Source organism: Juglans regia, chromosome 7, assembly GCF_001411555.2.
Source record: "Juglans regia cultivar Chandler chromosome 7, Walnut 2.0, whole genome shotgun sequence".
Taxonomy (NCBI): domain Eukaryota; kingdom Viridiplantae; phylum Streptophyta; class Magnoliopsida; order Fagales; family Juglandaceae; genus Juglans; species Juglans regia.
Window position 1 is genome coordinate 30,342,326 of NC_049907.1, and position 21,660 is coordinate 30,363,985.

General features: G+C 38.8%; 2 protein-coding genes across 5 annotated transcripts in view; both read right to left on the reverse strand.

The window, feature by feature from the left end:
* Positions 1-12,254: 12,254 nt before the first annotated feature.
* On the reverse strand, positions 12,255-13,421 carry LOC108979518. Its single transcript, XM_018950214.1, has one exon. The coding sequence runs from the start codon at positions 13,419-13,421 to the stop codon at positions 12,255-12,257; it is 1,167 nt and encodes a 388-aa protein (XP_018805759.1).
* A 2,981-nt stretch (positions 13,422-16,402) lies between these two features.
* Positions 16,403-21,660, reverse strand: part of LOC108979953 (protein SEMI-ROLLED LEAF 2) — a 31,064-nt gene continuing 25,806 nt past the window's right edge. For all 4 annotated transcript variants that reach the window (XM_018950785.2, XM_018950759.2, XM_035692659.1 and 1 more), the window contains 8 exons: positions 21,421-21,570; positions 20,921-20,996; positions 20,278-20,405; positions 19,980-20,180; positions 18,962-19,102; positions 18,765-18,887; positions 17,583-17,789; positions 16,403-16,872 (listed from right to left, as the gene is read on the reverse strand). In XM_018950785.2, the coding sequence (XP_018806330.1) occupies positions 16,741-16,872; positions 17,583-17,789; positions 18,765-18,887; positions 18,962-19,102; positions 19,980-20,180; positions 20,278-20,405; positions 20,921-20,996; positions 21,421-21,570 (1,158 nt within the window). In that variant the 3' untranslated portion in view covers positions 16,403-16,740. The remainder of the gene's footprint in view (positions 16,873-17,582; positions 17,790-18,764; positions 18,888-18,961; positions 19,103-19,979; positions 20,181-20,277; positions 20,406-20,920; positions 20,997-21,420; positions 21,571-21,660) is intronic.

Consider the following 21,660-nt stretch of genomic DNA (forward strand, 5'->3'; position numbering starts at 1 on the left):
AGCTCTTACTCTCAGGGTGAGTATCTCGCATTCCCTCCCTTGCCATATGTATGTAGCCTCGTTGATACCGGTTTTTTTTTAGGCTATGATTCTTTAACCACCATTATTCATAATTACTAAAATACCCTTAAATCATTTCTAAGTTGTGTAGCCTTCCGATCAATTTTTTTTTTTAAATTACAGTGCTTTTTAAAGAGCCCTATGCTACCTTGGCAAAATCTCTAAAATATCGGGGTTTTACTTGAACTGTCTTTCTTTTATATATAAGAGAATAAATGAAGTTTTAATTATATTTTCAACTATTTAAAATTTTAGTTTAAGTCGTTTGAATGAAATTTTGACGACAGATATTTTTTTAAACATATTATTCGAAAAGGTTAAATGGTCATCGATGAGTATGGAGAGTAATGTTTTAAGGCATTGGGTTATGAGAATTTTAGAGTTTTGGGAAAAATAGGTTATTTTAGTATTCTAGGCTTACATATTGACATACATGGTTGATTGAAAATTTACGGAAGTACGTGAAATTTTTATAGGTGAAGATTGATTTTCGTTCAGTACCATTGTGAAGAATTTCTGAAAAGTTAAGAAATTCAGGTAAGCGGGGTTCCTATGCTAGGCTTTATATAAATTATTAAGACTGAAGTTGACTTTATGAAAATTTTTCATATTTTGTGATGATATGAGAACTTGGGAAAACAAAACCAACCTCAGTCGTTTATTTGCATACTCATGAAATCTGTGTGGAAAAAGGAAAAATATTTTCTGACATGCATTGTGTAGACATGAGCTAAATTTTGTTATGATGTCTCTGAAATCTGAAAAAGGGAGATATTTGAGAATTTTAAAAAATTGTACATTTATTTAGAAAGATGCTCCAACTTTTGTTTTCAGTATGTAAGAATGACATGGTTATGCTTTAGTATTATGTTCTGTTTTGATATGACATCTGAAAACCTTTGGCATGGTGTACTTATTTTGTATCTGACTCTGTCTCTGCTCTGCTCTGCTCTGCTCTGTTATGCTCTACTCTGTTTGGGTTGGTACCAACTTCTCTGTCTCTGAGTGCACCCACTTTGGAAACAAAGTGATTTTATTGTGGTCTTTCCTGTGTGCACACTCGGGGCTCCGAGAAGAATAAGGGAAAGATTTCACCTTTGTCTCTACCCGGTTTGTTCACCGGGGATAGCACAACTCTACCACGGGGGTGAAACATTGTATCTTCTCTGTAAGATGCTCTGTTTTGATGTGATGATGATTGTTCAGGTTATATTATGCCAAAGTACTCTAGGTTTTACTTGTCTTAAAACCATCGCTCTGTTATTTTTGAAAACATGTTTTGTTCTGCATGATAACTTTGTAAAATATTTTGTTCTGCATACTGTACTTTGTAAATGCTCATGTTTGCACGCTAGCATATGTCCTCTGCTTACTGAGTTGTTGATAACTCACCCCTTATCTCAACAACATTTTTCAGATATGTTGGATACTTCAGCGAAGGTTCAAGAATAGGAAGCATGGGTAAGACTTTGTGAGCATAGTCTATTAAATACAGAGAGAGTACTTATTATTGGAGAATTTCATTGAATAGTTTTGTTTTGCTCTATTGACTTAGTATTTTGGGAAGTTGACTTTTATGTTGAGATTTCATCGTAATCTTTGTTATTTATTTTGGAGTAGATGGTTTAAAACAATGAGGTCTATAAGTAAATGAGGAATTGAAGTTTACATTTGTACAATGAGATATGATTTTAAGTGTTAAGAGATAACTCTCCGACCTATCCGGGACTGGGGCGTTACAATAGTAGCCTCTTCCCACCAAATCCCATAAATCTTGGGAAATAAACAAAGTCTTCATCTTTGTGCTCCAAATGTCATACCCAACTCCTTGAAAGAGTGCGAGTGTTGGCTATGAGGCAATACCACCATTACTTGCCATCGAACCTGGCTAAGAGAACAATTGTTAAAAAATTGAAGTCAAGTGCAGCTACTGCTCTTCTTCTCTCTGACACTGTGAGGTTAAAACAAAACAGCAAAATGGAACACGTAGAAGACAGAGAAAGAAACTTACCTGGAGAAAAAAACTGAACTAATTTTATTTAATAGCAAACGTACTTAAATAGACTCCAACTTAGAAACAAACTCCTATACTTCAGCAACCATGTGCCTACAATTGGAAAACAACATTGACCATAAAGAAACTGAAAGACTAAATAAAATGTACCCAACACCATATTTGTAGGACTTGTTGTTGACACAAATAACCAAACAAACACTTGGTGGCCATAACAGAAACACGTCATGAACTTCAACAAAATACGACACTTACCAACAATTTTCGCATTATTCTCAATAGATAAACAACTAGTTATACTAACGTAGAGAGGTCCCATGCCCTTATAAGTCTCTCGTTTTATATAGAAGTTAAAAACCTTTTTGATGAAGCTAGCTTGGCTTTAACATAGAAGGTAATCTCATGGAGTAAATCTTCCAAGTTGCTATGGAAATCACGTAAGCAAGCATGGTTTTGGAGGTTTGGATAGTGAGTTGGGAAGAAATAAGTGGAGATGAAAGTTTAAAGTTGAATAAAATATTGTTAGAATATTATTTTAGTTTGAAAATTTGGAAAAGTTGTAATGATTAGATGAGATTAGATAAAATGAGTTGAGATGAGTTTGGTATCCAAACCTCCAGTGTCTTGGGTTTTATAGTGAGATGCTAATATCATGTCTATGGTGTTCAGTCTTTCATGTGATGGCAAACCAAGTATAAACACGTGCCTATGGATGTGGCCTAATTAAACAACACCAAGTTGTGCCACGCTATAGTTTGTACTTGGATACGCAAACTATCTCATACACTGCTTACAGAAAATGTACCACTGGGAGAGACTTTCCAAACTAATTTGTCTTCTAACATGCTATTATAACTTATTTGGGATTTTTCTTTGTAAGGTTTTCCAAATGTAGTTGGGCAGTGGGCACAATTGGTCAAGACCAGTTTGAACCCTTTATAATTGTAGGTAGTTTAGCAACTATTGGTATTTCAGAATTTCTGATAGAGTTCCTACAAAAAAGAAAATGAAAAACTTGTACCAAGAGCCCAAGAATCCAAGACGATGCCAATGATCAAACCAAAAGGAAATATATCTCCCTTAGCCATAATGAACATCATTTTAATTAGTCCAAACAAGTTTTAATATCTCCCTGTCTTGTTTTTGGGAAGGTAGCTTTTCACCCAATTTAACCAAATGGATTGGTCATTCTCATTACACACATAAACACTATTTCAATGAAGTAGCATAGCTCCAATCTTCTAGCTTTTCAATCCAAGGGCTTCTTCCTTTTTGGAATTTTAAACTCACTTCCTTTCTAGAGGAATGTTCTGAGAATTTGCTCTGATCGCTTTGGTTAGCAAAAATAAAGAGGACTAGCTAGTTCTTAGCGGAGCTAGAACAGGAAGGTGGCATGATGGTGGGGACTAAAGAGGGCAGCAACAAACGGTTCAACGTAGAAATCAACTCCAAAGATATGGATTGCAAAGAGAATTAATCTGCTTAATTGAATTTTGTCTACAAGCATAAAAACAATCAAGTTTGCTAACATGTGTGTAGATTAGAGATACACCCAAAGATCTAATTGGGAGCTTGTCTTCTGTTACGAGCACGAGCGACGGAACGTGTTATAGGGGGATCAACCGGACAAGATGCCGGATCGTTTCTCCGTGCCTTTCCTATGTTGAATGACAAATAAGAACAAGTTGATAATAATATTATGGATGCTTTATTGATAGACCACTCTTGCAATCTTATAGCAAAAAGTTCTTCGCTATTCTCCAATATGGACGATAGCAACCTATGTAAATTAAGTGCTGAACGAAACATTCCTAAAATAGGGCAACGAGAATTAAATGCGGATTGACATATTTCCAAAACAGGCAATATTGCCTAAACAACAATTTATTCTATAGCCATTTCCTCACTTGGAAACTCCTTCCTTATTAGCTGTGCACCTTCCATACTAATCCTCTGCAACATTCCTTCCCCCATTAGATTGATCCTTGTCCTCAAGGATGAACTCCGGAAATTGCGACTTGATAGCTGCTATGTTTTCCCAGGTCGCTTCTGCTGGGTTGGTACCGCACCAATGAATGAGGGCCATCGCCTTGCATCCCTTACCTCGATAAGCCAGCACAGCTTGTGGTTGGTGTGGTGAGACGGTGAAGGCAGCCTCTGGAAGTTTCGATATTGCCGTTTCATGATTTCCCAACTTAAGTTTGAGGAGGGACATGTGAAATACTAGGTGCACACGGGATCCCGCAGGAAAGTCAAGGCGATATGCAACTTGCCCAATTCTCTCTAGAACTCGAAAAGGGCTATAGTAGCGAGCAGCCAACTTCATGTTTGTCCTCCTTTCCACTGTTTGCTGCCTATATGGTTGTAGCCGAACGTAAACCTGGTCACCTGGTTGGAAACTCCTTTCTTGATGTCCGCGGTCATATTGCAACTTCATTCAGTTTTGTGCTTGCTAGAGCTTGAGGCGTACTTCCTTCACGAGTTGATCCCGTTCGGTAAGAGACTGAGCTACCGCCTCTACTCGCGCAGTTCCAGATACATATGAAAGCAGTGTGGGTGGAGTGCGGCCATATACCACCTCATACGGAGATTGTCCAGTGCTGGAATGGGAGCTGGTGTTGTATACGTATTCCACCCAAGGAAGCCATTTTACCCATGCTGAAGGTGTGGAGCTGGTGAAGCAACGTAAATACATTTCGAGAGTGCGGTTAACCACCTCGGTTTGACCGTCAGTCTATGGATGATATGAGGAGCTGAAGTTGAATTTAATCCCTTGTAATTGGAAGAGTTCTTGCCAAAAGTTGCTAGTGAAAGTGGGATCTCTGTCACATACAATGGAAGTAGGAAGCCCGTGCAACTTAAACACATTTTCAAAAAATACTTGTGCCACCATTGCTACTGTAAATGGATGTCTGAGAGGCACAAAATGGGCGCATTTGGAAAACCGATCGACCACAACGTAAATGACACTCTTTCCTTGTGAATTGGGCAGTCCTGTTATGAAATCCATGGACAAGTCGGACCACACAGCAACAGGAATTGGTAAAGGTTGGAGGAGCCCGGCTGGTTTGGTGTGCTCGCTCTTGTGCCGTTGGCAAATGTCACAACCACGGATGAAAGCCTTGACCTGAGACATTGCCCCCCACCAGTAAAACACAGCCTTGAGATGCTGCCAAGTTTTATGAAACCCCTCATGAGTTCCCGCATGAAACTCATTTATAATTTGTTGGGTAAGCGGAGAATTTGGCCTCAAATAAATTCGCTCCTTATAAAAGATGATCCCTGACTTGAAACCCCACGGTCCAATGGCTTCGCCATCCTGAATGTTTTTTGCTAATGTCTGCAATTCTGGTACGGTTGTCACTTCCTCTCTAATGGATTCGGTCTATAGCGGTAATGGCATACTGAGAGCAAAATTCTTTTTTCTCCGGATGAAGGCCTTCCTCTCACCTGGATAGACTGTCAGCAGCAGAGTTCTCACGCCCTCTTTTATATTCGATCATGAAATCGTAACCCATAAGCTTGACTAGCCATTTCTGTTGTGCTTCCGTTGCAGTGGTTTGATCCCATAAACATCTCAAGCTCCTCTGATTTGTTCGGACCATAAACCTGTTTCCGAGTAAATATGGCCTCCATTTTTGGATGGCAGCAACTAATGCCATGATCTCCTTCTCGTAAGTTGATCGACTTAGATTCCTACCTTGTAGTGCCTTGCTATAATAGGCGATGGGCCTACCTTCTTACATGAGCACGGCACCTAAGCCGAAACCTGATGCATCGCACTCCACCACAAATTGCTTGGAAAAATCCGGTAATTCTAGGACTGGCCCAGTAGTCATCGCTTGCTTTAATTGAATAAAAGCAGCCTCTGCACAGTCGTTCCAGCCAAAAGCATCTTTCTTGAGTAATTGTGTAAGTGAGCTTGCAATTTGGTCGTAGTTACAGATGAATTTCTAGTAATAACCGGTCAAGTCGAGAAACCCACGTAAGGACTTAATGGAGGTGGGTCTAGGCCATTCTGTCATTGCGCCCACTTTTTCCGGATCCATTGCTACTCCATGTTCGGAAATGAGGTGCCCCAAATAATTGATCTGGTCTTGCCCAAATTGACATTTATCCATCCTCACAAATAAATGGTTAGATTGCAACGTGTATAGCACTACTCGAAGGTGTGATAAATGATCCTCCCACGTTTGACTATAAACGAGTATATCATCAAAAAATACCAAAATATACCTCTGTAAAACGGACTTAAAAATCTCGTTCATGAGGGATTGGAAGGTTGATGGGGCATTGGTAAGTCCAAATGGCATCATGAGGAATTCGTAATGTCCATGGTGCGTCCGAAATGCCGTTTTTTCCACATCTTCTGCATGCATCTTTATTTGGTGATATCCCGAGTGAAGGTCTAGCTTGGAAAATTTTTTGGCTCCATTTAACTCATCCAACAACTCGTCAATAATGGGTATAGGAAATTTATCCTTTACCGTGATTTGGTTTAGTGTCCTGTAATCTACACAAAGGCGCCATGAGCCGTCCCTCTTCTTAACCATCAACACTGGCGAAGAATACGGACTGGTACTGGTTCGCACCAAGCCTGATTGCAAGAGACTTGATATCACCTTTTCGATCTCTCCTTTCATGTAATGAGGGTAGCGATATGGACGAACATTAATTGGTCCCGAACCCAACTTCAAAGGAATGTGGTGATTAAGAGATTGGTCTGGCGGAAGTCCCGTTGGTTCAACAAATAGGCCATTGAATTTCTGTAATATTTTTTCCACTTCATGGTTGGTGGTGGTAGTACCTGCAACATCAGCACCCAATTTAATGGATAAAAATTCTATTGTAGTTTCGAGTCCCTTGTGCGTCATAGGAAGCAATTGACAAAGGAAGCCAGACTTCCTTCTGCAAAGTTCTTTTGCTGCTTCCTTCTCCTCGACCAACCTATGCGTCGGCCCTCTAATTCCCTTTAACTCCATCTGCCTTCCCATATATTTGAAACTCATTACAAGTTTAGCAAAGTCCCACCAAATTGGGCCTAGCGTACGTAGCCATTGGGTTCCAAGTACTGCATCACAACCTTCTATTGCTAACAAAAAAAAATCAATCGGGAATTGGGTACCATGGAACCATACCGTCACTCCCTTGCAACGTCCCTCACAGTCCAGCTTTTCTCCATTAGCCACCATCACCTTCATACCTTGTGTCTGCTGGGAAGTCAACCCCATTTTCTTTGTGGATGAAGCATTCAAAAAATTATGAGAGCTTCCGGAATCTAAGAGAACTGTGATGCTGTGCCCCATAACTGTTCCACGAATCCTCATAGTCTGTGGTGACAAGGTCCCCACCATTGCATGTATAGAAATCACCGGCTCCTCATTAAACTCGTCTTGCTCCTCACTATCACCCTTGCCATTAATTCCTTCCTCCTGCACATATATCCCCTCAATCAGAAAAAGTTTCTTACAGCAATGACCTGGCGCGAATTGTTCATCAAAGTTAAAGCAAATGCCTTTCCTCCTCCGTTCTTGTAACTCGCTTGGAGTGAGGCGTCGAATGGGTGGTGTTTTTGTTCATGATAGGTTGGCTGAGGGCAGAGGGGGTGGCGTCGATTCCATAGACATTTGTCGCCTGGCCTCCATCTGCATTGGTTTCCTTAAATTCCTAGCTTCAAAGAGTCTTGCCAAACCAATTGCGTCGGTAATGGACGACGGACGTGCAGCCTGTACGTCCGTGCGTAGGGGCTCCTTGAGTCCACTGATAAAACATCCTAATTGATGGTTGGGAGCCAGTCCACCCACTCGGCTTAACAGTTGTTCAAATTGCAATTGATACTCATGGACTGACCCTGTTTGTCGCAGCTTGCTTAGCGAACCAAAGTGATCTTCAAACATGGTTGGGCCATAGCGAGTTCGTAAGCCTCCTTTCAGTGCTACCCAGGACATGATTTCTTCACTATCTTTGAAAATCTGGTACCACATTTGCAGCTCCCCTTCCAGTTGATAAGCGGCCAGATGCAATTTCTCCACTTCCTCGGTCTGCTGATATTCAAAGAACTGTTCCACCCTATAGATCCAACTTGTTGGATCATCCAGACCATTGTATTTCAGAATGTCTAATTTAGCAAACTTGGGCGCGGCTGAATTCTGTCCTCCACCATGATTCCTTCCATTTCTATTTCGTGATCTCGACCCCTCTCCATCACCTGAACTCCTGCTTGCCAAAGAGTCCACCTTCGCACTAGTCTCCTCAAATTTTTTCATGAGACGTTCCATGATGTTTCCAAAGTTCACCATTTGCTGTTCTAAGCGTTCAATTCGGGGGTCCGCCATGACCTGCTCTGATGCCAAATTGTTATGAGCACAAGCGACGGAACATGTTACAGGGGGATCAACCGGAAAAGATGCCGGATCGTTTCTCCGTGCCTTTCCTATGTTGAACGATAAATAAGAACAAGTTGATAATAATATTCTGGATGCTTTATTGATAGACCACTCTTACAATCTTATAGCAAAACGTTCTTCGCTATTCTCCAATATGGACGATAGCAACCTACGTAAACTAAGTGCTGAACGAAGCATTACCAAAACAGGGCAACGAGAATTAAATGCGGATTGACATATTTCCAAAACAGGCAATATTGCCTAAACAACAATTTATTTTATAGCCATTTTCTTGCTTGGAAACTCCTTCCTTATTAGCTGTGCACCTTCCATACTAATCCTTTGCAACATCTTCCTTAAAACCTATAGGTATATATGCAATTTTTATCCATATTAGTAACCTTTGAGCTCTACGTTGATTGATAAAGAGAATATGGATGAAAATATTCATTCCTTGATCCACAAGATTACCCCTCTCATGAAGATCCATGGTTTCAACTACTTCTCTAACTGTATCATAGGTTTTCATCAAGTCTACTTTACAGTTTCTTGGAAGAGTTGAGCATCAATGAGATGACTTGAATTGTTGTTGTTTATCGTGATTCTTTGTTTGGTCCTCCTGTGCATTCATCATTGCATCATTTTCTTTTTCAATTTGCCTATCTCGCATGATATGCATTTTCTTTTTATGAGTATATCCACTTGGGTTGAAATAACCTTCTTCAGTGACCCACTAAGGAGTTCTTCGGAAAAAGATGTCCAGACTTTACTACTCTCCAACCCCCTTTGAACTGGGGGATCCCTTATTGCTAAGTCGAAAGTTGCTTATAATTTTCCAACAAGTATAGGAAGTAATAGATTGATTTTGGTTGTCAATATCTTTTTTTTTTTTTTTGAATCATAAGTCATTTCCATTCAATTAATCCAAAGGAATACAAGAGGGAAGAACCCCCAAGGTTACAATATCATCGTGGATGGAAAGAGCATCTTTTGCTAACAAGTGAGTCATTGTATTGCCATTTCTCCTAACATGAGAAACCTCCCACTTGGCAAAATTTTGAAGAATCTGTTTTGCCTCACTAACATACATACTTACACTATTACAACCTTCCTTATCACTTCTCAAGGCATTGATGACTTGCAAAGAATCCCCTTCAACAATAACTTAGGATAGACCAAGCTCCACACCAAACTGAACAGCTTTGAGAGCTCCAAAGGCCTCTGCTAGTAGTGGATCAGGAAAGAGGAGTTTATTAGTTTTCTTGGTAGCAATGGTATAACCAAGGCTGTCCATAATAGCTACTCCCACTCCAATTACTCCATTTGCTTTGTCTACTGCACTATCCCAATTTAGCTTGATCCAGTTTGATGGAGGAGCCTGCCAATCCTCCTCTTGTGTATTAGTCTGCCCTCGAACCAATCTTGATTCCTCCTCACTCAACAGATCCAATGTCCCTCTCGCTTCCCTCACTATAGCATTCGGATGTGCAAAGGTGCCTTCAAAGAGGAATTTGTTTCTTCTCCACCATATCTTTCTAGCCACTACTGCAAATTCTTGGATGATTCGACTGTCCATAGCCTGAAGTAAGTCTTCTAGTAGTTGGATCATAGTCACATGAGGTTGATGACATTTTTGTAAGCTTTTTGAGCATTGGCTCCAAACATCTTTAGCTGATTCACATCTCCATAGTGCATGAGTTGAGTCTTCTGCCTCCAAATAACAGATTGGGCAGAGAGGGTTCTCAACTAATCTCCTCTTATAAAGATTTGAATTAGTTGGAAGGGCCTCGAGGCATGATCTCCATAGGAGTACTTTGTCCCCAGGTTGCACTTTTAATTGCCATAGTTGTTTCCAGACTGCTGTGAATGAAGAACTACTTAAAGCTTGACTTGATTGGAAGTGAATTCTCTCTATTTCCTTATGGTACGCACTTCTAACTGAAAAGCTGCCATCTTTTGTGCCTTGCCATACTAATTTATCTCTGCTGTTAAGAGAACTGATGGGAGTTTTAAGAATAATCCCAGCTTCTCTTTGATTAAAAATCTGTCTCACCATAGTACTTCTCCATTGCTTGGTGTGAAGGTCAATTAGGCTAGAGACAGTTGCACTAATTCCCACCGCACTAACATTGCTTTGAGCTTTACTAGGACTTGGATAGAGAATCCATTTATCCTTCCAGACTTGCACTTGACTCCCATTACCTATTCTCCAATAGGATCCTGCTTCAATCAATGATCTTGCTGATAGGAAGCTTCTCCATATATATGAGGGTCTCGCACCTAGTTTTGCTTCTAGAAAAGTGGATTTAGGAAAGTACATGGCCTTCATTACTTGAGCAGCCAAAGAGTCTGGATGTTGGATTAGTCTCCAACATTGTTTTGCTAGCATAGCTATGTTAAAGGCCTCAAAGTCTCTAAATCCCATCCCCCCTTCAGCTTTTGCTTTTCCCATCCTCTTCCAAGATATCCAGTGAATTTTGTGCTCATTGTTTTGCTGTCCCCACCAAAAGTTGTTAATCACAATGTTGATATCTTTGAGCAAGGTTTTGGGCAGCTTGAAAACAGCCATTGTGTATGTTGGAAGTGCCTGAAGCACAGCTTTGATGAAGACCTCCTTCCCAGCTTGTGACAATAATTTCACTCTGTGATTGCTGATTTTTTATCTAATATTGTCTAAGATGCCTTTAAAAGTCTTGTACTTGAGCCTTCCAACCACTAATGGCAATCCCAAATATTTCTCATAAGTTGAACCATGTCTCACCCCTGCAATGAACAAAATATATTGATGTGTGATCCTTGCTGTGTTCTTGCTAAAAATAATAGAAGTTTTCTCCAGATTGAGCCTTTGACCCGAGCATGATTCATACTTTCTCAGCAGTCCAAAAAGTCTGCCCCATTCTATGGCATTTGCCTTGCAAAATAGGAGACAATCATCAGCAAAAAATAGATGTGAAATTCTTATTTGGCCTCTAGCAATAGGTACCCCATATATCAATCCCTCACCTTCAGCTTTTCTTAGAAGACAACTAAGGGCCTCAGCACACATAATAAAAAGATAAGGTGATAGGGGATCACCTTGTCTTACCCCTCTAGAAGGATAAAAAGGTTCTTGAGGAGTTCCATTAACTAGAAGGGCTATGAAACTGTTTCAATGCATTTCATCACTAAGTCTATCCATTTATTACAAAAACCCATTCTGCACATCACAGCTTTGATGAAGCTCCACTCTAGCCTATCGTATGCTTTACTCATATCTAGTTTCAGAGCCAGATACCCCTCTTTGCCTGTCATTTTAGACTTCATCGTATGCAAGGCTTCAAAAGCCACTATTACATTGTCAGTGATGAGTCTATTTGGTACAAAGGCAGACTGGGAACTAGAAATGATGAGAGGCAAGATTGATTTAAGTCTGTTTGCTATCATTTTAGAAATGATCTTATACATTACATTGCAGAGGGAGATGGGTCTGAATTCAGTAACTTTGGTGGGGTTTTTTTTCTTGGGAATTAGAGCAATGAAGGTGTTGTTCACAGCAAAGATGTTACCATTTGAATTCAGCACCTGCAATATGGCTTCACAAACCTGTTTGCCAATGAGAGGCCATTGCTTCTGATAAAAAACAGCAGGAAATCCATCAGGGCCAGGAGAACTGAGGCCCTCCATTTGAAATAGGGCTTCTTCAATTTCTTGTTGAGTGTAAACCCTTCTGATATTGGCATTCATTACTTTTGTGAAGATGTTGAGAAAAGGTTTTTATAATAATCTTGGAAGAGGGAACTTATGCTCTCTGTGGTCTACACTTCCTGTCCTTCATCGTTCACTAACTTTTTGATGTTGTTGTTTCTTCTTCTGAATGAGGCACTTTGATGAAAGAATCTGGTATTTCTGTCACCTTCTCTCAACCACTTTTGCTTAGCTCTTTGCTTCCATCTGAGGTTATCTTCCTCCAATTGGTTGTTTATAGCCTTCTGAACCTGCTTAACTTGCTCATTAAGATGACCCTTGTTCTTTTTTTGAAGATCATCCAAAAGTGTCATATTCTCTGATAATTGTTGTTTGGAATTGCCCTTCATTCTTTTATCCCATTGCAGAAGTTTTTGTTTGCATTTGCTCAGCCCCTCTTTAAGATCATTCACTTTATTTCCTGAAACTTTGTTGTTTTGCCAGATTTCCTCCATCAGGTGTTGACAACCATTTCTCATGGCCCAATGTGCTTCAAAGCGAAATGGTTTGTCCCTTTGTGTCCTATGATCCTGGCTCCCCTCAAACCTGACTAGCAATGGGCAATGGTCTGAACACAAGGCAGAAAGGGTGCTAACACTTGAGCTTGGGTAGATCTCACTCCAATTGGAATTGCAAAAAGCTCTATCCAATCTTTCTTTGGTAAAGGCTCCACCACATCTTCCATTATTCCACGTGAATTTGTTTCCTATAAAGTCCATATCACATAGACCACATGCATCAACCGCAGCTCTAAAATCTTCAATCTGAGCTTTAGGTCTTAAGGCTCCTCCCCATTTTTCATTAAAGTTGAGTATTTCATTAAAATCCCCAACACACACCCACCCTATGGGACTTCCTGGTTTAATAGCTTGGAGGAACTGCCAACTTTCCTTCCTTCTACTGGTATTGGGATTGCCATAAAAGCCAGTCAATAACCACTCCTTTCCCCCCTTAGCTCCCTTCACCATAAGAGAGATATGGTGTTGAGTGTAAGTGTGCACTACAGCTTCCACTTCATCTCTCCAAAGGAATGCCACTCCACCCCTCATTCCTTTATAGTCAATTACAAAGCTATTATCTAGCTTAAGACTGTTTTTGAGGCTTTCAATTCTGTTTCTTCTGCACTTTGTTTCCATAAGGAACACAAATGCTGGGGACTTTTTAAGCACCAGAAGGTGCAATTCATGAACTGTCTGGGGGTTCCCAAGCCCCTGACAGTTCCAACTGAGGCAACTCATTTGTCTTGGTGGGGCTGTTCCACAGCCTCCACCATTTCAAATTGAGGAGAAACCAGTTTGTCATCTTTTTCAATTTTAATTTTTTTTGTTAAGTGCTGATCCACACTAGCTAGTGGAGGACTTCTGTTTCTTTTGTTACCTGTATGGAAAGCTGGTGCAACCCCCACAACCAAAGAGCCTCTCCCTATGCATATGTCTTGTGCCCTCCTCTTCCAGCTGGCAGTTTTCTTGACTTGATCAAGTACTTTAACTTGGTTGGAAACATACTGGTTAAAGTCCTGAACCTATTGCAAAAGGTCAGTCGAGGTTTCTGTGCTCTTTGATGTTCTTCTGTCAGAGTTGAAGTCACATCTGGTCTCTTTAGAAACAGTCTTTCCCTTACTTAATCATGACTCCACCACTCCCAACATCTCCCTATTCTCCTCGTCTTGGCCTAAGGGTGCAGTGTTTGGATGTTTTAGTATTCCCTTTGCTCTATCTTCAGTTCGAGACTTTGACTTTGGCATGTCCCCTAGTACCTGCTCCTTTCCTTTCCCGTCACCTTTTCCTCGATAGTATCAGTTTCCTTTGAGGGCTCCTGACACCTTTCCATGAGATCTGCTTTACCACTGTTGTCTTCATCCTTGACCTCCTTCCCCTTCCACCATGGCCATGGTTCAAACTTGGGTGAGTGATCAGGACTTTCACCATATTTCTTGAATTGCAGCTCATTCTCCCTTACTATAGGTGCCCTTAACCATGCCCCATATTGGCTCTGCCCTTCCCTGCCCTCTTGGTTTGAGCATGAGTTCTTTACATGTCTGATTACTCCACATTTGAAATAGAGGGAAGGCAGTCTCTCATACTTGAAATACACCCATGTTTTCTTCCTATCAACTTTAATAAACAGACCCCTTAGGAGAGTTTTGGTGATATCAAGCTCCACCCTTATTCTCAAGAACTTGCCCCATCCAATGCCTCTTTCATCTACATGGACTTTGATAAAACTTCCCAAGCTGTTTCCTATCTGGATTCCAACCTCTTGGTTCATGCAATCGAAAGGCAGGTTGTAGGCTTGTATCCAGAATTCCTCTTTGCTGAAACTTACTTCATTAATGGACATGGACCCATTGAAAGGTTGAATGCATAAAAGCCATCTATCAAATGACCACGGCCTGCCATTGATCACCCTATCCAAATCCTTTTTACTTTGGAACTCAATCAGATACTTGTTAGTCCCAACTTCTGAAAACTGGAGCCAGCTATCACATTTCCATATTTTTGACATAGTGCTCTTGAAACCTTCCCTATTGATGAATTTCTCTGCCACTATCATAACCAGTAGGCAGAAGTGGTTCATTCTCATAGTAGATATTGTTGGCTAGAGTTTTAGAGCAACTCCTTCTTTTTCTTCCTCTGTGAGACTTAATCTCTCCCACTGCTTTGACAATTCCTCCTCCATGCTCACCACACTCAGACCAGCACAAGCTAGCCTCAGACTCACTCTATCTAGAGAGAAAACTCACTTCCAAGTGAGACCTTTTTCGTATGAGATAAAAGTTTGGTTGTCAATATCAATACAATGCAATTGATAGAATTATATTATATTTTCTCAATATAATAAAATTATATTCAGAAAATGAAGACAAAAGGTTGTTATTATCTAAGGGCTCGTTTGGATACATATGAGAGATACAAATTTCTCAAAATTTCATTTCCAAATATCACTCAAACAATAAAAACTTTTTAATTTCAAACTCTCAACATTTTCATTTAATCATTACCTAATAATCATCCAAACACTTAAATCAATACAACTTTTATAAACTTTTAAACAAAATACAAAAATCAATAAAACCTTTATAACAAAAATAATATTAAAAAATTATACTCGAGCAATTTATTTTATTCTATAATATTTTATTCAACATTTTCTCTCATTTCCCAAAATCCAATAAAACATCATATAACTCACTCAAACTATTTCATTATTATTCACAAAATTATGAGATACTCCAATTGTCCAAATGAGAGTCCTAATGTTTCTTAACCGAGTAATTCTATTCTTAAGCTCTTATGTCTCCAACACCACATACCCTAGTGAGGTGGATTTCTTTTAATTATTTTTTCAAAACGTGCTTTTTACTTGTTGAAACCCCTTGCGTTTTACACAGTCCCCCCCAAAATCCCGAATCATCCCAGATGACTCATTCAAATTTTTTCTCTTACCCAACAGAACCGTTCACCCGCATCGTTCACAGACGACTACGAGGTTCTCTCTCTCTCTCTTGCACTATACAGATCTATATCTTTGGGTTTTCTTGAATATCTTATGCATACGTGCTTTTGTAGACATTTAAAGGGGAAATGCTCAAGTCCCCGTACACTACACCAAGGCTTTGGTAAGCTACTACACCAAGGCTTTGGTAAGCTAAGAGCAGGATAGTTTTCCAAGACTCCTTCTGAAATGTAACAGTTAATGTCAATCCAATTACAATTCAAGTACTCTGTTGTTATGAAAATTACGGATGTTTGTGGATTACTAAAATTGTTCATCCAAATTACAAGCTAATTTGCTGCAGAAGAAGAAGAGGGAAAAAAAATAAAGGGGAAAAAAAGGAGGACAATGCGAGAGAGAGAACCTCAGAGTCATCTGTGAATGATGCGGGTGAAAGGTTCTGTAGGGGAGGGGAAAAAATTTGAATGGGTCACCTGGCTTGGGATGATTCGGGATTTTTTTTTTTTTTGAGGGTAAAACACGGGGGGTTTCAACAAGTAAAACAAACGTTTTGAAAAAATAATTAAAAGAAATCCACCTCACCCGGGTGTGTGGTGTCAGAGAAATAAGGGCCTAAAAATAGAATTACTCTTCTTAACCCTCATTTTCTCCTGGCTGTATTTCCCACTTTTAATAGTTACAACCATGTGCCTACAGATCAATTCCTTGATGCCATGGTGTTTTTTCCCCTACGTCTACACAGTTGTGGCATAAGAATAACAACTAAAAAAGAAGGAATATCTTTGAAATAATAATTTGAAAAGGTTACATATAATTTACATGGAATAATTTGAAAAGGTTACATATAAGCAGAGCATGGATATCAACATTAACAATCCTTGCAAAATATCCAAGTACGTTTCAGCCAAAGATCACCAATTTTCTCCAACACTCATTTCATCAATTTTGCAAGAATGGTAAGATTAAATCTAAACAAACTGGAAAAAGTTTTATAATTAATTCTAAATAATACAAAAACTGCCCAAATGCTTGAGAACGAGAAAAGAGAAAAACAAACAAATTGAACCAATTTCCTGTATATGTTCTCATTGCTATATTCTATTAGCATCCGGCCGCTTTCAAGAATTTGTCATAGGGGCTTGAAGGCGGTAATCTGAAAGAATTTTGCTGATACTCGAGTGAACAGAGGACAAGCTGATCATATCCTCGAACTGGCTCTGATGACTCCAAAGTCTGGAAAAAAGGCCAAGTAAGAACGGTTCAGTAATATTTTCTACATGTATATCATAACATGTTAAACACAACCATCCAGCATTGTAGAGCATAGCATTTAAGATATTATGCTCTACCAACTATTATGTTAGTATCAAAATCATCCACCTTTCCAAGCCTAAATGTGAGAACTAAGACTCATAAGCCCCAACTTTCTTTTTAATCTCACACAAAATAAAGCATAATTTTTTTTTTATAAGTAAAAATAAAACTTTATTAATAGAAAAAGGCATAGCTCAAGTACATAGGAAGTATACATTGAATATGCCTAATAACCACTAAGCACTAATGATGGGTACAAGCAAATATGAAAGCTGTCCCCATTATAAACAATGACCAAAGCCCAGGAAAATAGCGTGTTAAAAGAAATCTCTTCAGCTAATAAAGTGTAACATATCGGTGGCAAAAACATGTTATGAACCAGGATAATTTATTTCTTTTATTTTTCCCTTTTTTTCTTTTCAACCTTCTGTATGAGAACCACCATGAAAAATTCTGAACTGGCGGCAATGACACCAATTGAAAGGCTGGCATTACTCAATATGTGAAGTCAGTTTTTCCATCTTACCCCCATAAAAAATGTCTTTTTTTCAACAGAAAATTTCATTTGATACTCAAACAAAAAATTTTACTTCAAATTAATTTCCTATTTCCATGACGAATTTACTCACCCTGATTGGTAAAACATGGCATTTCTTTTCATTTTCACCAGACAGAACTATTGCATTGGACTCTTTTTGATGTTTGAAACTATGAAGCACTGACATCTTCTGCTGTTTCCCCGTTACAAGAGCTTCACACTGGCTCTTCATTTGGTCATAAGGTATGGGTGTTGAGGAAACTGGGACACTAGCAACTTGTCGAGCCGTCTCCAAAACCTGTGAGTAGTATAGAAACGAGTTTAGCTGAAGGAAACAAGGAACTTAAACTTTATCTACATGATAAATTGTGGATTGTAGGGTCAATCCTCCCCTCCCATGGGTAGAATTTAAGACCTTCCCCTTAGTAAGGGAAGATTGGTAATAGTAGGGCATGGCGGCAGGCTAACTGTTATTTGCAAAGTATGAATGATAGGATAGTCTTGAATTACATAAACAACCAAGGGCACTTACTGAAAACTTAGACATGCAAATGAGAGGATAGAAAGGTATCATATCTGCCATTTTGTATCCTATCTTTCACCACCTTGAAATTGCTAAGCACATCTTAACACAATTCCATTACTTTAATCCTTCTGAAATATTGAGTGGTAGTAAGAGAAGCCTTTTCTGAATTCACTAAGATCAAAAGGGTGACAGTGAACCTAAATTTTTATTTTATTTTAATAGTTATATTTTCTTATAGGCCAGTAGAGTATACAATAGAATGTTAGCTTTTATAAGCACATAGTTGCATTGATCAATGTCGTGTGAAAGTCATAATGTAGCATATTTACTTGTTAAATCTTGTACGAGTATCTTAAAAAAGTAAATAAAATGCATGACGACAGAAAAGGACTTGATATAGATATATAGAATAGTGGTTCAGTCATCAATAGCCACATTCATACTCTCTAGTTCACTAACACACTCTCTCTCTGTCTCTCCCCTCCACTTGCCAACACTTCCTGCTCCACTTTAGAATTCACAACTAAAATGAGAAAACGTAAGACTGTAAAAAAAATTGGAATAAGCCAATTAGAGATCGGATTTTGCAGATTTAAAAAAGAAAAACCAAATCTATTTTCCCTTATACAAACAATCTTTGTAGAGTATCATAATAACAAGCATAATAAATAATATTTGAAGACTTGGCTACTTTTACAGTTGGCTTTTTTCAGTAATGTAATGCAACTACTCTGATTTTTAACTTACTGATTCCAAAAGCTGATTAACATTTATAATGTCGATGCTATTAATGGAGAGAGATGTCCTGCGACCCGACTGACTTCCACTTGTTTCAGGAAAGGCTTCCTCATCTGTCAAGGCTCCAATGACCTGAAAGTGAGACCACCATTAAGATGGAATAATTGCTAGAGCCATGAAAGTGGAAATTCAATCTATAATTTTACCTCATGGATATCACGATACTCCATATGGGCAAGAGGAGAACAAGGCCGTGGGGTCTCCATAAACAATAAGGGCCCTAAGGGATACGCATCATCAGGCGAAAATCCATGTGAGAGTTCATTCTTTATGCTCGACAACTCATCCTGGGGAGAAAAAAGAAATTCAATACCGATAAATTCCAGAAATATATACCCACACAGCTCAGAGAATTAGAAGACAATTACACATTTGGTGGAACAAAATCTCAACAAGTTTATAATTGGGAGTTCAACTGTAGACCATGTAATCTGGCAATCCATTTCTTGTTTTTTAAGAAACTCCAAAAGGATTCAACCACCTAAGTGTAACCCAGCCGCCCAAACCCAGGCTTGCTAGAGACTATGAAATCCATATAAGAGGCTTGTCATGGTAACCCAGTAACCTAATCACCCAGAACTTGATTTGGACTATGCGCATTCCAACTTAGAAATTCAGGCTAAATGGCATGTCTTCATTCAAAGTGATGTCACAGAAGAAACAAAATGAATTGAAAAACTGGGTGGCACAGGTCCCAAGATCTTCATCCTTTGTGCATTTGTCTTTTTGTCATTGATATGTGTATATACAGTGTGTACGCACTCACATCCATGATGAAGGTAAATTTTCAGTGATGACAAAAAATAGAAGATTCTAGTGTAATCTTCTGTGTCATTTATTTGTTCTTAATATAATCTATTTGTTTATTGACGAGCCTATTTCTTCAAGGTGATCTTCCTATGCTTGTCACTTTTTGATAAATATTTATCTCTGCAATTACTGGAAGTAAACAACACAAGCTACATAATGATCCTTAAATTGCAATATTAACAATTTCTTGACCCCAAAATAAATTTATGACCATGCAAAACAAATCAGAGGCTTAGAATTTGATAACTGTTACAAACTTGATATGAGCAGAAATAAAAAGTAAAAAATAAAAAATAAAAACCAGGAAAAAAAAACATTCTTAAGAGAATGCAATAGACAGAACTGGTATCTCACCTCTGACAATTTTGCAGATTTAGACATGAAGTGAGACATAACGGTTTCTTTCAACTTTTTATCATCTAATTCGATAGCTGCAAGAGATCTAGCTGCAGCAACTTCATCTTCCTGTGATCCATATAATATCTTCTCCTTATCAGACTGTATAGAGACAGCCTGTAGTCGGATATTGTCGACCAACTCCATGTAAGGATCCACCTGTCAAATGCATAAACTCAATAAAATGATCTAGGAGTATTAAATGCAGCTTCAAAGGAGTTCCTTCTCAAAGTGAAGCGTAGGTGCAGGTATTAACTGTTTTGTCTTCCAAAGATTCTTTAACAATGGGAATTAGCTCTGGAAGATTGCCTGCCCGGGCCAAAAATATAAGCATTGATGACACCAAGGTAAAGAGACTCCTTCTGCGAGATGGTCGTAAACCTCCTTCACAAGTGTGCACGAAACATATTAGAAAATTTCACCAATGAAATACTTGATTCGCTTAAACAGAAAGTTGAACTTCCTAAACGCAAAGCGATTTAAACATTGATTGTTTTGTCTTGATCTTCCTTAGAGAAATGACTTAATAAAAGGTTGCCAAAAAGGTCTCAAGCCAAGTATGCTGAATGTTCACAAGAGTGAGAAACCTTCAAGGTAAATCAATGCTTATAAGAAGGCAACCCACACATTTCTAGAGCTATTTATTCTTTCATAATATCAGAGATGCACTTATAAGATCCATTCTTCCTCTTGTACTGAGAGAGAGAGAGAGAGAGTCAAGCTCGGGAAAGTTATAACATCATTCGAGCATATTAGAGTTTCATAATAAGCCTGCTGTTTGTACATGGTCTACCTTTGTTAAACCACATTTCTGTCCACTCACTAGTCAATACATATTTGACTATTGCTATTAAAATGGACAGACTGAAAAATAGTTTCAATTGTACATTCCACCTTACCTTCTGGATCCAGAGAGATGCTTCTAAGGGAGAATGCCAGCTGAAAACATCTTACTAGAGCAGCATGACTGGAGGTCTGTCAAAAGCAAATAAATCATCACACAAATTGAGAGAAAGCTGTTGAATACAAAACTTTTGGAATTTATTGTTGACATATAACAATGTCATCTTAATTAATATTAAATGATAAAATAAAATTGACATTTTTGGTTTCTATGGAAACTACTCTTCAAGACACTTTTCTCCATAATCCAAGCCAAGAACATATCTACCTGTCAGAGCACTGCTCTCTGCCAGCTGAACATTGAATCCCAGTTCACCAGTTTTTTTGGTCTCATCATGCAGACTATAGTCACAAGTCTTTTTTTTTATTGGCACCGGGTGTCCGAGAACAGCGTCCCGACTAAACCCGAATAGTCATAAGTCATAAGTCATTTTATTTCTTCTTACAGTAAGGAGTCAAGATCCAAAAAAGGAAAGAAAAAACGAACCCTACATACCTTAGATCGTGCAAAAAGCAAAGCAATGTTAAATGCGTGACCCATTGCCACAAAATTTGCAGGGGTGTTCTCTGCAGATGATGCCTGAACCCATATCGATGAAAGCAAAAGACTGACTTGGTGACTGCTCAACCGAAGGCAGATTAGCTCCTGAGCATGTACAGATTGATAAGATAAGATATTTCAATAATACTTAAGAAATAAGAACACCCTATGATAATTCAACTAAAATGCTAAATT